General features: G+C 49.8%; 5 protein-coding genes across 5 annotated transcripts; 2 read left to right on the top strand and 3 right to left on the bottom strand.

Moving 5' to 3' along the window:
- Positions 1-1,435: 1,435 nt before the first annotated feature.
- Positions 1,436-2,852, top strand: P153DRAFT_373752 (uncharacterized protein; the record flags this gene model as incomplete). Its single annotated transcript, XM_033669475.1, has 7 exons — positions 1,436-1,582; positions 1,632-1,668; positions 1,722-1,817; positions 1,869-2,002; positions 2,058-2,281; positions 2,328-2,461; positions 2,515-2,852. 7 exons carry the CDS (start codon positions 1,436-1,438, stop codon positions 2,850-2,852), a joined length of 1,110 nt encoding a protein of 369 aa, XP_033526285.1.
- A 312-nt stretch (positions 2,853-3,164) lies between these two features.
- Positions 3,165-4,004, bottom strand: P153DRAFT_284448 (phosducin family protein; the record flags this gene model as incomplete). Its single annotated transcript, XM_033663327.1, has 3 exons — positions 3,165-3,669; positions 3,726-3,908; positions 3,958-4,004. The coding sequence occupies 3 exons, from the start codon at positions 4,002-4,004 to the stop codon at positions 3,165-3,167; spliced, it is 735 nt and encodes a 244-aa protein (XP_033526284.1).
- Positions 4,005-4,719: 715 nt separating this feature from the next.
- P153DRAFT_334181 (uncharacterized protein) lies at positions 4,720-7,067 on the bottom strand (the record flags this gene model as incomplete). The annotated part of the gene is made up of 3 exons (XM_033665596.1): positions 6,291-7,067; positions 5,235-6,237; positions 4,720-5,189 (listed from the first exon to the last, which is right to left on the bottom strand). The coding sequence occupies exons 1-3, from the start codon at positions 6,798-6,800 to the stop codon at positions 4,720-4,722; spliced, it is 1,983 nt and encodes a 660-aa protein (XP_033526283.1). The 5' UTR covers positions 6,801-7,067.
- An 875-nt stretch (positions 7,068-7,942) lies between these two features.
- Positions 7,943-8,940, bottom strand: P153DRAFT_364375 (uncharacterized protein). The gene is made up of 3 exons (XM_033667586.1): positions 8,543-8,940; positions 8,428-8,488; positions 7,943-8,374 (listed from the first exon to the last, which is right to left on the bottom strand). The coding sequence occupies exons 1-3, from the start codon at positions 8,707-8,709 to the stop codon at positions 8,312-8,314; spliced, it is 291 nt and encodes a 96-aa protein (XP_033526282.1). The 5' UTR covers positions 8,710-8,940; the 3' UTR covers positions 7,943-8,311.
- Positions 8,941-12,014: 3,074 nt separating this feature from the next.
- On the top strand, positions 12,015-15,913 carry P153DRAFT_364373 (eukaryotic translation initiation factor 3 110 kDa subunit). The gene is made up of 4 exons (XM_033667585.1): positions 12,015-12,289; positions 12,345-12,573; positions 12,625-14,999; positions 15,048-15,913. The coding sequence occupies exons 1-4, from the start codon at positions 12,252-12,254 to the stop codon at positions 15,688-15,690; spliced, it is 3,285 nt and encodes a 1,094-aa protein (XP_033526281.1). The 5' UTR covers positions 12,015-12,251; the 3' UTR covers positions 15,691-15,913.
- The last annotated feature ends 73 nt before the right edge of the window (positions 15,914-15,986 follow it).

Here is a 15,986-nt window from a genome sequence, read left to right as displayed (position 1 = left end):
CTTTCTGAGCCGGTCGGATAATCTCTCACGCGTGAGGGATTGATTGCGTTTGTTCAATCCAACAATAATACATTGAATACGCGATGATCTTGTCACTCGAGTTTGAACATTCAACCCTGACGAAACAACGAGAACGTGATAGTCACAAGATCTGAGAGGCGCAGCCCGATCGCCAACCCATCTGGCATGATTCTAAACGGCACGCAGATCGAGCGTTCAGGATCGCTCACCTTATCTTCCATGGCTGTGGTTACGCACCCCGATGGGGATTCGGCAGGACAGCCGTTCACCCACATCCGGACATCTCTAACGCGGGCTGGCCGTCACATTCATAGACGTGCAGGTCTCTGTGCAGATCAACGGGTGGTGACGTTTCTGTCGCCGGCCACGCCGTTGGAATGCATGCAAGAGGGATCCTTTCTACTACCCCATCCGTGCTGCTTCTGATGGGCTGCATGCAATGACCCCACATTCGATATTCTTCAAAACCCACACGACTTTTCAATCATTTGCTGCAATCGGCTTCTCGGGAGTGGTATGGATTTTGGAAGTAAAAACCTATCCTGTTGCTCGGTGGATTCCAAGCGAACCAGCTTCTTCCCAGTCGTCTGCAGTCAAGTAAGCCATGCTACTAGGGTGGTATATGTGCGTTCTTCTCGGTCTATCTGATCGAATTTGGAAGAAAACGCTGTATATTGCTCCTTGGACTTGTTCGGAAAGCATAGTAGAGATATCTTTATTCGGTAATAGCTATGCTGTTTGATGTCGTAGAAGCTTCCTCTTCGCCCACCACCGACACTCACTCTCTATTAACCAATGTTCTCTGTACAAACTCTCCACAAGAGTGGAAAACAAGCATGTCATTCCAGTTGAATGGTCAGGTATGACATGCCTGCATATTATCGCGAAAGCCGATATGCACGGCCACCGAAAAAGTAACTCCACCTGCACCTAGATGGCACTCACGCAATCCCACAGAAAAGCAAGTAAAAGCAGGTAACTGATTGGCGTTTCTCCATCGCAAGAGCATTATGAAAGGGAGCCCTTACTGCAGGCACCATACCACCTGTAACCAAAATCTGCTTTCACCAGTGCAACGTTGCTTCGCAGCTTCACCCCCCAGATCACCCCATACAATACAATCCTCCCAAGACAGAAAAACCTTATCTACAACTTTTCTTCCAAAACGAGCCTCTATGCCAAACGGCTCGACCGAAAGAAAGGACTTCCCTACGTGAAACATGCGCCACCGAAACCGATTACCGGGAACTCAAAAAGCAACACAGGGCAGATACAGGGCTGGACATGCACCTTGCAGATCGGGTCGTGTGTGTTAGGGGCGACGGGTATTCTACGTATATTGTTGCTTGCCATCTGAATGCTGGTTTCTTTGCGTCTAGTCGTTGCACAAACCCACGCTTTGGGGATGCTTACAATGCCTAACAGACAGCCTGAGCTGTACGCTGCGGCTATCGTGCCCTACACGGCTGCTGCTGTGGCGCTGGTGTCGCGGATCGCGTCGCGGCGTAGGGCGAGAACACCGCAGCTTGTGTGGGAGGACTATTTGGCTGTTGTTGCGTTTGTGAGTGGAGCGTTTCCATCGTGCTACATGAGTGCTTACCGTGCTACAGGTAGTTGGAAGTGGATTTACATTTATCAGCCTTTATAGTACGTTGAATTGAATCAATCTCTTTCCAGGACATGGGCACTTACCAGGCCAGAGATGCGATGGGGTCTCGGGATTCCATTGGAGAACATTGGTCTCCCCGAAGACCAGATTGTGCGCCACTACTTCCTCGATCTGTGGGCCGACATGTGTGCGTATATTTGCGGGGTGCGACGCAGCGAATGTCTAACATGCCAGACAGGGATGTACACCTTCTCCGTGGGACTGTCGAAATTCGTCCTCCTGGGCTTCTACTGGCGGACTTTCGGGCTGTCCATCATACGGCAGCCTATACGGATTCTCTTCGTCTGCTCGGCTTGCTGGATCGTCGTCAGAGTATGAATTTACAACCAACAAAACAACAGATGTAGCATCGTGCTTATACTCACAGGTCACCCTCATCTCCATGCAATGCCAACCGATCCGCAAGTTCTGGGACCAGGACGTCCCCGGAAAATGCCCCATGACGCCCATGATGTCGCTCTTCGGCACCGCGGTTCCTCACCTCATCATCGAATGTGCAATCCTGCTCTGTCCCATCATTGAGATCTGGAGGCTGCATTTGCCGCTCTCTCGCAAAGTCGCAGTGGCAGCCATGTTCGCATCTGGACTGCTGTAAGTATTCCCCCCACTGATCTACACTCTTCCTAACAGGTTTCAGTGTCTGCGGCTCAGCCCTAGCAAGCGTCGTCCACACCGTCGCGCTCGAGAAGAAAAAAGACAAGGATCTGACGTGGGACGGCCTGGACGACCAAATCTGGGCCGTCTGCGATGTGAATCTAGCTCATTTCTCAAGTCCGTATATCCCCCCGCAACACCACTTTCCATCTCCTGACAAACTACGCCAGCCTCCCTTCCCCTCCTGCGCCCCGTTTTCCGCCCTGTGTTCCGCTCCTGGGGAAGTATCTTCAGCGGCTTCCGCTCCAGCTCGGGGCACTCGGAGCCCTCGCTGAACGGCAAGTCGGTCCCTACAGTTGGCAGCGCGCCGAAAAAGCGCAGGCGAAACCACAAAGATGTATATGCCGAGTCGACGGTTGAGTTTGCTGACGAGGGCGGGCTGATGGGGAGTGACGGTATGCAGAAAGCAATTGCTTTCCATGATTTCGCGCCGAGAAACGAGGGTGTGGAGGAGGGAGATGGGATATATGTGGGGAATGAGAGGAGGGTTGGTGGTGCGATAGTGTAGTGGTCTGCAATGCTATTTATGGTTGTGGAGGAAATGGGTACGCTTCGGCGACGTTTGAGCAGCGAGTAGATCTATGACTAGCGGCTCTCATCGTCATACTAGATGACGTGATGTAATTATAATTTTTGAAGAGAGGTCTTCGCGGAGAGAATCTCTTACTTACTCTACATGAGGTTCTTTCAAGGCGTTGTGCTTGACTGAGTTGGTTCAACAGCCTTCGATATTGGGGGAATGACTTCGATTTGCGAAGCAACTGCATTACCTTCGCGCAAAAGCCGGAAGATGAAAAATATCTGATTCAGCTCTTCAAATTCAATCCCAATCACTATCATCGTCATCGCCCATCGTCGTACCCTGCCGAATCTTCTTCCCACTCGCGCCCTCGTCCTTCTCCTCCTTCTTCAATCTTTGATCTCCCCCCTTCAACGCCCCAACATCCACAAGCAGTCTCTCCAAATCCTCCACCTTCGTCCTCACCCCGCCCAGCTCTCTCAACGTAACGATCTGCTTTTTGATATCCCCCTTACTATACACAAGAATCGTCGGCGTATTCCGGTCCGGATACCCCTCGATGCACAGCTCGGCCCTCATCTGGCAGAACTTGACGTCGCCGAAGCGCTGGGCCAGCTCGCGCCATATCTCTATCAGGATGCGGGACTCTGTGTTTGTGCCTTGCGACGATGTGAGGAGGACGAGGACGAAAGCGTTCTGTGAGGTTTCTGTCACGTCGCGCGAGTAGTCTGGCTTCTGTAGGTGGTAGACTTGGTTGTATACCGAGGCGTTTGTTATTGTGGAGAGTTCGGCGAGGCGTTTTTGCCTGGCTTGTTAGTTTCTGGGTGGTGATGGTGATGTTGGAGGGGAGATGGGGCGCACCGGTATACTTCTAGAAAGTCTTCGTCTTCGTCGTCTTCTAACGCGTCTAATTCGTCTAGGTCTTTGCCTTCCAGGCGGTTCTCATGCGCGACTTTAAGGGCCTCTTCGACGGCTTCTTGAAGCTTGGCTGTGGGCGACGGGGGTTTCTCGGGGATTACGCCGTGCTTGCGGAGGATGTCGTTCCTGGTTCAAAGTCAGTATGAAGGAAGCAGGTGAGTCAAGGTATGGGTACCATTCTGTGTCAGCGTTTGGGTCGTCGACGGGAACATTGACGGGCATGTCTGGCATCTCCATGATTGCTGAGTTGGAATAGGAAGCCTTGACAGATATACGGATTTGGCGATATGATTAGTTGAAGGAGTAGTTGCGAGATTTATTCGGTTGTACTATGCAAAAGTTTGGCTGCCTTGCGCATGTCGAAATTTCGGGACATTCAATCAACCAAGCTGGGTTCCTGCAGATCTGCCCCGCCCCCACCTTCCTCCTTGATCAAACGCTCTGTGGGGACAGGGTAGACATTACAGCACTCCTAGCCAGAAAGTCGACGAGTGTACGCCAAAAAAGAACCAAAGATTCAAAAAGCTAAAATACGCAATAAAAATAAAGTCACCAGCATTAACGATGGAGAATTGAACCATATTAGAATAGTATTTGAGCTATGATGATTCAAAATCCGTTACATCTCTCTTATGCAGTGTTGCCAACGGAAACCGTGTATATGTGTATGCCCAGCTTGTCTATTCGGCACTGGTTTGCATTGAATTGACCAAGGCCAAACACTTCATCCGCGCATCGCAGACATCCGCGCATGAGCCAACGACTCGTACGCAATAGCGTCGATGTTGTATTATGGTGCAATGCCGTGAGACAGAGCGGGGTCGTCCGTCTAATCGTCGCTTTATACGTCTCTTACTGTGTATGCACACTGCCAGACGCTCAGTCATTATCATAGCGATCGTAGTCGTAAAAATTGGGTATCATCCGTCTGCATCCTTCAAGTGTTATCATCCTTGTCCACCCTCTCCGCCTCTTCGCCGCTTGTCCCCACACTCGAACACCGTCGCAGCGCTGCAAGCTGTTCCCTCAATTCGTCCATTTCCCTCTCCTTCACTTCGAGCGCTCTATCTTTGTCCTCACATTGTTTCTTCAGTAGCCTGATATAATCAATCGCACTCTCCACTTTCGCCGCTTTGGAGTTGTTTGATTGTGCGGCAGTCATTTCGGGGCTCTTTGCTTCTGTGTCTCCATTCAAGGAGGGAGGAAGAAGGGCCTGCATTTCCTGGAGAGCCGTGTTGATACGGTTTCTACGGCCTTGTTCGGCGATTTTGTGGGATGTGCGTTTCGATGTAAGGTTTGTGGAGAGGGATGTTGGGTACACGACACCGGGAACTGTGGTTCCGTCAAGAATATTTTGGTAGTTAGATTTCGATGCTAGGAGAAGGGCATGAGTGTCGATACCGCCTGCTGTGCATTAGCTCATGTTACATGCTGAGGAAGATTTGTGCTTACCATGCCCGCCATCAGGAAGCAGAGGTTTTATACTTGGGGAGATCTTGGGTCGGAGAGCAGGGCTCACAAGACTCGAACTGACGCTGTTTCTCTTCTTTGGGTTGCGAGCGATCTTCAAATCGGTCTTCCTCCCAGAGGTCATGGAGAAAGCCGGGCTTGTAGGAGTTGACATAGGATCGAGCATTGGGCTGGGTCTACTAGACATGGCCGCACCCGGCGTACTGTGCGGTCCCATCTTCGGTGTTTTCCTGGCGGACAGTCGAGGGGTGTCATAGTCGTCATCGTAAATTGCTGTCTCCATCAATGACAACGAGGGGTTTTCTAGAGAGGATTCCGGTAGGATGAGGTCGTCTAACATGGCTGGTACTTGGAGAGGTGTGCTGAACTCGGGTGAAGGCTGGATGCGCATTAGGGACGCAGGCGTGGCAGGAGTAGCACCATGACCGTTGTGCTGGGCCAGGATCGCAGGGGAATGTGTCACAGAACTAGGAAGAGGCGGCGGTCGCATGTCTGACAGCATAGGCTCAGGAGATATTGAATCGGTCTCTGAGCGATCCTGATTGCGCGGTACTTCCAGACCATTGGAGAGCGGGCGAACAGGTTGTGCTTCTTGTGCGAGTGCGCTGATCTCCTTAGGCAGTACGAGTGATGTTACAGTGGTTCTTCGCCGGCCTGGCTTCACAATTGGCGACTGCCGTACGCGGCTAGAGGCATTGGCTGTTCGGGATACATTCCGTCTATGGGTGCTCCTCAATTTTCTGCTCTGCTCAGACTGGACCATCGCAGGTTCGCCCAGCACGTCCATGTCAATGTTGACGGGTGAGTGCCCGGTTGAGCTCCCTGACGCCGTGGCTTGCGACTGCAGATATGCATGCTGGTGGCTTTGCGCAGTCAGAGCAGGAGATGTCAGAGGGCTGAAGTATGCTCCAGGTACTGTGAAGTCGGGTATCTGGAAGCGCGCATCATGGGGGGTTACCGCGGGTGAGACCAGTGGGGTAAATGTCTATACACTGGTTAGTCGCATTACGTCTTGACCGTAGCCAGTGTCCAACATACTGCGTCGTCCTTGCGCATGTGATATCGCTGGTCGAAGAGAGCTTGCTGGGGGTCCATCTGGCGAAGGTAGCGGTGCGGGTCGCCGTGCATCTCGATGCTGTTGGGTGTGGGCGGGACGCCATGGTGCGGGCGATAGACGTGTTCCTGCGCCTGGGTGAAGGCTGACGTGTTGGACTGACCGTACTGCGGTATGCCGTAGTCGAAGAAGCCGTTGCCGACCTGGGATATGTCCAAGTTATTCTGTGTTTGTTGTGTGTCTGCCGCGTCATTGTGACGATCCTGGGATATCTGCGGGGCGAAGGGGTTCTGGAGGTGCTGGACGTCGATGGAGGTGGTCAAGTCGGTTAGCTGCTGGTTGTCCTGCGCAGACGCGCCATGGCTGTAGTCGATGTTGAAGTCGAGGTCGAGGTGGTCAAAGTCGATTAGATTGCCGAAGTCGTGCTCGGCCGTCGCGTCCATTTGGTCGAAATGCTCGGCGCCGGCCCATGGCTGCGCGTTCGCAGCGTTCATCGCGTTTGCGGAGAACCCTGTCGAAAGAGGAAAGAACCAGAGGGTCGAGAGTCTGCCAAAGCAATTTCTTCACGGGCTGGTGGGGCTGGCTAAAGGCGGCACGGAGCCAGTCGAGTTTGAGGCGTGGGCGTGGATTTCGAGAAATCACGCGTGGGGCGAGCCACACGCCTGACGATGTTGTGTTGGATCAGAGAGGAGCGTCAAGACAGAAGCGCAACTCAGCAGACTGCGTGGAGCGTGGACGCTGCCCCTGCAACACGAAGCAACCCCACGGAGTTCCTCCTCTTAGATAACTGGACGCCGCGCATGTCCAGCCTTGATATGCGTTTCCCTGAAAACATGTGCCGCTAGAACAATCTTCCGAGGTAGGCACACGTTTCCGATTCGTGCAGGAATACACTCATGTCTGTAGAATACCGACCGTGTTGCCGAGACTAACACTGTAGGCATTTCTGTTCGGCGTGAGCCATGCTTCAATGTGCGCATGTCAAAAGACCAAGCAAACCGCAAGTAGGGGCACGGCTCGAGATGTTCCGAAAACTCTCGACAGACAGGTGGTAAATAGCTTATATTGCAGCCGGGCACCACAGTATGCAGTCTGACTCGCGACGGTGTTTATTTGTGAGCTTCTGCCTCCAAGCGGATCATCAACGCAGCCGTCGACCTGCAAAGGTGTTCCAAGCAGAGACGGAAAAGGCAGTGATGGGCAGACTGCACCGTTTGGACTAGTCCAGCCAATAGATTGCCATTTGTGCCGATCAGTCCCGTGGGCAGTCAGAGACGAATGCCGAGTCGCGCAGATGTTTGCAGCCTGGCCGATGCGTTCGTTCGTGTGTCTGTGCGCACAAGCTCGCCGGTCGCTGTGTCCGATGTGTTGGTGCGAACGGTAAGGTTTGCCTGTGTGCCTCCTATTCCTGTCGGGTGCCATTGAAGACGCAGTCTGCTGGAATTGGCTGCAGCAGGGAGAAAACAGCTGGCCCCAAACGACATGGACATCGGCCGATGGTAGGGTGCAGTGGTGCAATATTGAGGCAATGCGCTTCGCACCCTGTTAATCTCGTTTGGTGGGCCTCGACCAACTTCATGCAGCAGCTATCCGAGAGTCACGCAAATTCGACAGAGTAAACACAACAACAAGCTACGACGTGGGGATGCAATTACTAGATGTGAAAAAGTGTTGAACATTCCTAAGAGAGACTGCTCTAATCTCATTAATTGAAGTACCTGGCAAGACAGAATAGTTGACTCGCCCGTTGAAAGAACCTGGAAACCCTACTGCGCTGCGAACATGGAAAGGCAGCGAGCGTCCTCTTTTCCCGTAATTTACACATTGCCGAATGTACATGACCCGTCCGTTTGAATATCAGCTTCGCCGGACTGCTGTGCACCGTGGGTATTATCACCACCTTCAAAATCGATAAACAGGAATAAAGAAAAGAAGCTGCCGTGAAGGGCCCCATTGAACGCCGTTACTCAGACATCTCGCGCTGCATCTCGTCTGCCGCGGTGTCTCACATTACGATGCAGCAGCCGTTACTTTGCTGGGGAGCGTAGGGGTCTTCGCGCTTGTCGATCTGGTGGTCGTGTCAGTGTTGCACGCACGCGATCAAGGCATGGCTGCACATACCGTTCCCCATCGTGACGGGACCATCCAGTCCTTGGGCTCCTTGTCCGTGAAAGCAATCAGACTGCAAGCGCCACATTAGCCCAGATTCGCATTGGCGACGTGCACGAGGCCTTACTCTAACGCAGCTTCCGACACGGGTATCCTGCGGCGTTCCAGATCCTCCCGCAGGCGCTGGTTCAGTTCGGTGAGACGTCGCAGCTTCAACTCGGCCATGCTCTGCTTCTTGCTCTTGCCGTCGCCGCCCGTCCGTATCTCGTAGGGCGCGGACATCATGGTGGGCATAGTGCGCGTGGGAGGGTGAGTCGTAAAGGAGAGAGGGTGGTGGAATTAGTTGGGGCGCGAGCGTGTTGCGTGGATGCGAGATGGTGCGACGTGCCTGGGCGAGCGGCGTGGACGCGGAGGCGTTGGGGTAGAGAGCGGAGAGGGCAGGGAAAGGAGCGAAGACGGCCTGCCGAGTGAACCTGCCGCCGGAAGTCAGCGCGAGGACACGGCGATGAAGCGGCGCGCGATGGGTGCTGGAGGTGCGGATGTGTGGGCGCGGAGACCAGGAGGTTGGAGGGAGGGTGATTCAAATTGGGGGCTCTGGCTCCTTGTTTTCGGACAAGGGCGCATGCGGTTAGCGGTTGGCTTTAGCCGGCGTGGTTCAGCGCTGGCCTGCAAACGCGACTACCGTAAAACTCCAGTTGTTTGACTTAAAGCTAGCAGGGAGGCCGGGTGTGCTAAATAGACGCTCTAATGAATACCCCTAAGTAGCGCTTAGGCTAATATTAGAATTTACTAAAAATTTTATTAGCCTAAGCCCCTAATATTTTCTCTATCCTATGTACAGAAGACTCTCTTAACTTATCTAACTTTGTTATATTTAACTAGCTGTATTATAGTTCTCTTACCTAAATCTACTTATAAGCGCGTTGCCCTTAGTAATATTACTCTAAGTAACCTTAACTCTAATTGTTCCTTTAATACTTATTAAGGCTATTATAACTAGTTAATCTAATTACTTCTTAATAAGAAGACTATATATAAAGTACCTAAGGTGTTATCTAGGACTTATATAGTCCTATTAATCTAATAGAAGATTAAGGTTATACTGTACTTTATATACTATTAGTTTAAAGACCTACTCTTTTAGGATAGTCTTACTTAGAAGTAATAGTGCCTAGATAGGCTTAAGTATAATAGTTATTATAGGCCTCTAAGGCTTAAGGATACTGCTACCTACTTTAGGATCCTAGTATCTACTATAAAAAATATATAGCTCTACTAGCGTAAGATAGTAGCGTTAAGCTATAACTATTAGGTTGCTATATTAGGTACTAGCTACAAAAGGTACCTTAAACTTAAGCTTAAATTATTTTAATAATTTATTAAGTAGTAACAGTTAAGATAAAAGGTTTTGTAGTACTAGTTCTATTAGTAAGAGAAGATAATATTTAATATAATATACAGCTAAGAACTTAATAGTAATAGTAAGGTTAGTAATTATAATTATTGTGTATAGAAACAGAGATTAACTAACCTTTAGTAGCCTCTCTAATTTCTATTCTTAAACAGCTAGTTTAAAAACTTTCTTTAGAGATAGGATATATCCTAGTAATAACTTACTTACGCTAGCTAGTATCTCTTACCTTACTACCTTAAACTTATAAATTAATTCCTCTACTTTATTTACTAGAACTTAATAATCTAGATATCTTTTTACTATTTCTAGCGCTTCTAACTATCTAATATTATTAATATAGATAAAGTACTAATTCTTTTTAAGTTCTTTAATAGGTATACTTACTACCTTAAAGGAGAATATATAGTTAATAGAAATATTACTAACTCTAGCTAGGCTAAATAATAAGCTACTCTTATATTATACATATTTACTAATAGTATACTAAGACTTAAGCTAAAGCTTATCTTTTATAGTATAGCTAGTAGTAAGCTTAACTAAAAGGAGTAAGATAAATAGAACTTACATATTACTATTAAGGTTAATTTAAGCGCGTATAATAATAAGAAGCTCCTAGTTAAATAGTTAGATAAAGAACTATTTAATATATTAAAGGGACGTAAAAGCTTACTTATAATAGACTACACTGCCTTCTATAAAATAGACGTTATAAAGGTAAAACTCTAGGAGAAGCATATTTATTTAGTAATAATCTTAGGCAGATATACTAGACTGCTCTAGCCCTTTAATATTAGTATAAATAAGTCTTTTAAGGTATTAATAAGAGAGAAGCTTAAGTTGTTATTAAATAATAATACCTTAGAGTAAAATCTAATAAAATAAATAGTAATTTTAGTAAGGTAGATAGTAGTAATAAGGGCTATTACTAATACCTAGGATAACCTAAACAGTTAAAAAAAACAGCTTATTAAGGACTTCTTTATCTATACTAGTATTACTATTAACCTTACTAGTACTAATAACTACTTAATTAAGATTAAGGACTTTATTAATAAGGTAGACTTTACTAGTTAGGAGATCTCTAAGAACCTAACAGAGGACCTATATAGGATTAAAATTAAGAAGCGTAATAATAACGTTTTTACCTACTTACTAGTAAAGAATAAAGGTAAAACGCTTACCTAGTAAGAAAAAAGTTATAGAGCTATATTAGTACCTAATTTAAAGCGCGTTATAAGAAGTAGAAATATACCTAGAGGCAGTTAATTAAATAAAGCTTGCCTTATAAAATAACTATTAGCTAAAGATACTAAAGGATAGATCTTATTAAATTCTATTATTATTAATAGTACTAGAAATTCTCTTAGCTTACTTAAATTAGCAGAGTAAGAGGAATAGGAGGTAAGAGAGGAGATAGAGTAGTAACTAAAGCTTAGAAAGGATTATAGTAATATTAAAATATTAAGATAGATATAGGTATTAAGGTTATAGAGTTATTTAGATTATTTTAATAAACTTTAAAGTTTAAAGTTCTTAAAGTTCTTAGTACTGCGCTAGTAACTTAGTATTACCTAATTAGGTAAAATGCTACTATAATTTAGTGCTGCTTATTATACTAGTAAAGAATTAGAAGGATTTTAAAGCCTACTTTGCAGTATTTACTACTATTACTTACATATACTTTTTAATACTAAGCTTTATAAATTTACTAGCTGTATATATATTTTTTAGAATACTTAGCTAAAACTTAAAACTTATAAAATATAGCTCTAATTATAGGTACAACTTTAGTATTTAAATGCTACATCTTACGTAGTACTAAGTAGCTAAGTAGCTTATACGTACTACCTTATATAATAATTATTATATTATATCTTAAAAACTAAAAAAATTAATATATATAGTTAATAACTCTAAATTTAAGCCTAAGATACGTGTTTAGAGCCCTCTACTATAGTTATTAAGCTAGATTTAAAGCTATAGATAACAGTTTATATAGGTGGCAACACGTAACGCGGCATTTAAGTATTTAGACTAGCTTCTAGCTCCTGAGTGCCCCTGCTAGCTTTAAGTCAAACAACTGGAGTTTTACGGTAAGCGATCGGCCAATTGATGGCGCAGCGCTGTCTGCAGCGCGAGAACAACGACGACGTACTGCTGGCGGGCTATGCTGCATGTGACCGAAGCGGAGTCTCTGCGAGCCACCGGCCAGGCGTGCAGTGTGATTATGAGGGTTCGGCGCGGGGACGACGCATCACGTGCTGCGTGGCTTGGCGGCGCCCACAACCTTTTTGCGTGCACGGCAGCATCGCCGTCGCGAACCTTGCAACCGCACCCAACGACGGCCTCGTTGCATCTCCGTGCTCGCTCTTAAGCCCCCAGCGACAACAGCAGACGGATCGCCCACCTCCAGCTGCCCAGCATGGCGCCGCCACCCCACTCCAAGCCGGAGAACACGCTGTACGGCCCCTCCATGAAGCAGGCGGGTAGAGAGCGAAGACTGACCATGTCCAAGTAAACGCGCCCAGGAACTCATCGGAGTCGACCAGCAGCAGGCCGCCCTGCAGCTCCTCCACGAGCATGTCACCTCAAAGCGGACCCGCAACAGTCCCATCGCCTCGCTCGAGCCCGTCATGATCCTCTTTGTCGAGCTCTGTGTCGACCTGCGCAAGGGCAAGCTCGCAAAGGACGGCCTCTACCAGTACAAGAACACGGCGCAGAACACAAACGTCGGCACCATCGAGGTAGGAAGACCGCTGCACCGTGCACGAGGGGCCGCCGCTGACATGTAGCAGCTCGTCTTCAAGCGCTTCATCGAACTGGCCGAGCAGAAGGTTACCGAAGCCCAGGCCAAGGCAGACGAGGTGCAGTCGACGCTCGACACATCATCCTCGACCCAGAACGTCGACGATCTCGAGGCCTCGGAGACGCCAGAGTCGATCCTGCTGTCCACCGTCTCCGGTGAGCAGTCGCGCGACCGCACCGACCGAGCCATCGTCACACCGTGGCTGAAGTTCTTGTGGGAGACGTACCGCACAGTCCTCGATATCTTCAAGAACAACGCCCGCCTCGAGCTCATGTACCAGTCGACCGCCCACCAGGCCTTCCAGTTCTGCTCCAAGTACGCCCGCAAGACCGAGTTCCGCCGTCTCTGCGAGCTTCTCCGCAACCATCTGCAGAATGCCGCCAAGTTCTCCTCCCAGATGCACGCCATCAACCTTTCGGACCCCGATACCCTGCAACGACACCTCGACACCAGGTTCCAGCAGCTGAACGTTGCAGTCGAGTTGGAGCTGTGGCAGGAGGCCTTCCGCAGTGTTGAGGACATCCACACACTCCTGAGCTTGAGCAAGCGTCCAGCCAAGAACGTCATGATGGCCAACTACTTCGAGAAGTTGACGCGTATCTTCTTGGTCAGCGAAAACTACCTCTTCCACGCTGCGGCTTGGAGCAGGTACTACAACCTCCTGCGCCAGTCGGCTGCGGTCGTTGCTTCTGGACAGAGCTCAAAGAAGGACAACCCCGCCGTGACCGAGTCCGACATGACCAAGGCTGCATCGTTCGTCCTCCTTTCCGCCCTCTCCATTCCTGTCATCAGCACATCTCGTTCCCGAGGTGCCCTTGTGGATGTCGACGAGGCGAGGAAGAACAAGAACTCACGTCTTACCAACTTACTCGGAATGTCACAAGCTCCCACACGTGCCATCCTGTTCAAGGATGCTCTCAGCAAGGGGCTTCTTAGGCGTGCTCGTCCTGAGATCCGTGACTTGTACAACATTCTTGAAGTTGACTTCCACCCTCTCTCTATCTGCAAGAAGATCTCGCCCATCCTGTCCCAGATCGGCGCTGACGAGGAGATGAAGAAGTACGTTGCGCCGCTGCAGCAAGTCATTCTTACCCGCCTCTTCCAGCAGCTGTCCCAGGTCTACGACTCCGTGGAGATCAAGTTCGTGCTTGATCTTGCGCAGTTCCCTGACCCCTTCCAAGTCAGCAGCGGAACCATTGAGAAGTTCATCATGAACGGCTGCAAGAAGGGCGACCTGGCTATTCGTATTGACCACGCCACTGGCGTTCTCACCTTCGACTCTGATGTCTTCTCGTCTGCTAAGGCTATGCACCCAGGCTCTGGCGCTGGTTCAGCGGAGACCGAGACGCGCTCTGTGCAGCGTCTCCAAAGCACTCCGGCGGAGATTGTTCGCTCCCAGCTTACACGCTTGGCCAAGAGTCTTTTTGTGACTTGCCAATATGTGGATCCCTCTTTTAACGAAGAGCGATTGAAGGCCAAGGAGGCTGCTTTCGCCCGGGCCAAGGAAGGTGCCGAGAAAGAACACAAGGACATTCTCTCTCGCCGTGACATCATCTCTCAGAAGAAAGAGGCGGCGCTGAAGGCCCATCAGGCAAAGGAGAACGAAGAACAAACCAGGAAGCTCATTCGCCAGCAGCAACTCAAGGAGGAAGAGTCGCGTCGCTTGGCAGAAGAGCAGAAGCAACGTGCTGAACAGCGTATCAAGACGGAACAAAACCGAATTGCGCGCGAAGAGATCGAGAAGCAGCTGAAGGAGCTCAAGGCAACGACCAAGGTCGATATTGACATTCCAGAGAACATTGAAGATCTCGACTCCACCCGAATTCGCATCATGAAGCTTCAGGCTCTCGAGAAGGAGAAGGCCCTGCTGAATGAACAGCTCCGCATTGCTGGTAAGAGGATCGATCACTTGGAGCGAGCCTACCGCAAGGAAGAGGTCAAGCACCTGAATGAGGACTACGAGAAGCAAAAGGAGGCCGATAAGGCCGCGTACGAAAAGGCCAAGTCTGAGCAACTGAAGGAGGCTGAGCTGAAGCACAAGGAAGACGTCGCACTGAAGCATCGTCTTTCGAAACTTGTACCGACTTACCAGGACTTCGTCTCCACTGTCAAGCAACAGCGCAAAACTGAGTTTGAGAAGCGCCAGAAGATCGCACAGAAGGAGCTTGAGAACAAGAAGGCCGCGCGTGTCAAGGAGGTCAAGGAGAGAATGGCTAGAGAGAGGAAAGAACAAGAGGAAGCGGAGCGTCGACAGCAAGAGGAGGAGGAGCGGGAGCGGGAAGAGGCTGAGGCGAGAGCTCAAGCCGAGGAGGAGAAGCGCCAGAGAATGATCGAGGAGAAGGCGAGAAGGGACGAGGAGAGAAAGTCAGTATTACCATCTCATTCTGTCAGCTGTTGGCTAACTTTTGCTAGGGTTGCGGACGAGAAACTCCGAGTCCAGCTCGAGAGGGAGGCACAGGCCGAGGCCAAGATTGCCGCAAGAAAAGCAGGCGGGTTTGGTGCAGAGCGCCCTGTTTCGCGCCAGCCGGCTGCAGAGGCTCCATCCAGCGCTGCACCACGTCTGGTCCCTGGTGTCAAGGCTACCTGGCGCGAACGTGAGGCCGCGAAGGCCGCTGGTCAACCCCTTCCTCCCGCCGACGCTCCCGCTCCCGCTCCTACTCCTCGTACCGAGTCTCCTGCAGCGCCTGCTGCTACCCCCGTTGAATCAGACGGTCCCAAGAGATTCGTTCCGCCCGCTCTGCGTCAAGCTGGTGGTGCCCCTGGAGGTGGATGGCGCGAACGCGAGGCCAGTGGTAGCGGACGTGCACCTCCTTCTCGCACCGAGTCTCCTGCTACTGGTGGCGGCCGTTGGGAGCCTCCTTCTCGTGGTGGCCGACTCGGCGATGACCGAAAGGCTTCTCCTGCGACGGGTGGTGCGTATGCTGCCCCTGCCCGCCGTGCTCCTCAAGATGGTGAGCGTGAGCGTGAGCGTGAACCTGAGTCGAGACCTCCCCCTGCGCAGGGCGCCAGCGATGGAAAGTACAGGCCTGGTGCGTTCAGGCGTGCTCCTCAGTAAGAAGAGTGACGATTGCATGAAGTATGGCTTTTCTTTAGATATGACGCGTTTCTAGGTACGGTCAAGCGTTGGCAATGAGAAGGATTTTATGGTAATGGGAGTTTTGCCATCTGCGAATTCGGACGATGAAGCGTCTATACATTTGTAGCTTTCCATGCTTTCTGCATGCCAATCCCAACCTTTCCAAAAGTTTGAAAATTGTACAACGCTTGCCTTTGCTCTGAACTCCCAAACGCATGATAAATAGTTTGCTGTACACGTTAAAACGTTTGGCGTTATGCAAGGCGTGGTTCGCA

The sequence above is a fragment of the Dothidotthia symphoricarpi genome (assembly GCF_010015815.1).
Source record: "Dothidotthia symphoricarpi CBS 119687 unplaced genomic scaffold P153scaffold_5, whole genome shotgun sequence".
NCBI lineage: Eukaryota > Fungi > Ascomycota > Dothideomycetes > Pleosporales > Dothidotthiaceae > Dothidotthia > Dothidotthia symphoricarpi.
Note: the sequence above shows the minus strand (reverse complement) of the source record. Positions and strands in the feature narration are given on the sequence as shown.

Excerpts from the sequence above, each read along its gene's own strand:
- P153DRAFT_364375 (XM_033667586.1), bottom strand. The coding sequence starts at position 8,709 with ATGCCCACCATGATGTCCGCGCCCTACGAGATACGGACGGGCGGCGAC. Across the intron at positions 8,489-8,542 it reads GTGTCGGAAGCTGCGTTAGA|TCTGATTGCTTTCACGGACA; the intron begins GTAAGGCCTCGT and ends TGGCGCTTGCAG. Across the intron at positions 8,375-8,427 it reads TCCCGTCACGATGGGGAACG|ATCGACAAGCGCGAAGACCC; the intron begins GTATGTGCAGCC and ends CACGACCACCAG.
- P153DRAFT_364373 (XM_033667585.1), top strand. The coding sequence starts at position 12,252 with ATGGCGCCGCCACCCCACTCCAAGCCGGAGAACACGCT. Across the intron at positions 12,290-12,344 it reads TCCAAGCCGGAGAACACGCT|TAAACGCGCCCAGGAACTCA; the intron begins GTACGGCCCCTC and ends ACCATGTCCAAG. Across the intron at positions 12,574-12,624 it reads CAAACGTCGGCACCATCGAG|CTCGTCTTCAAGCGCTTCAT; the intron begins GTAGGAAGACCG and ends GACATGTAGCAG.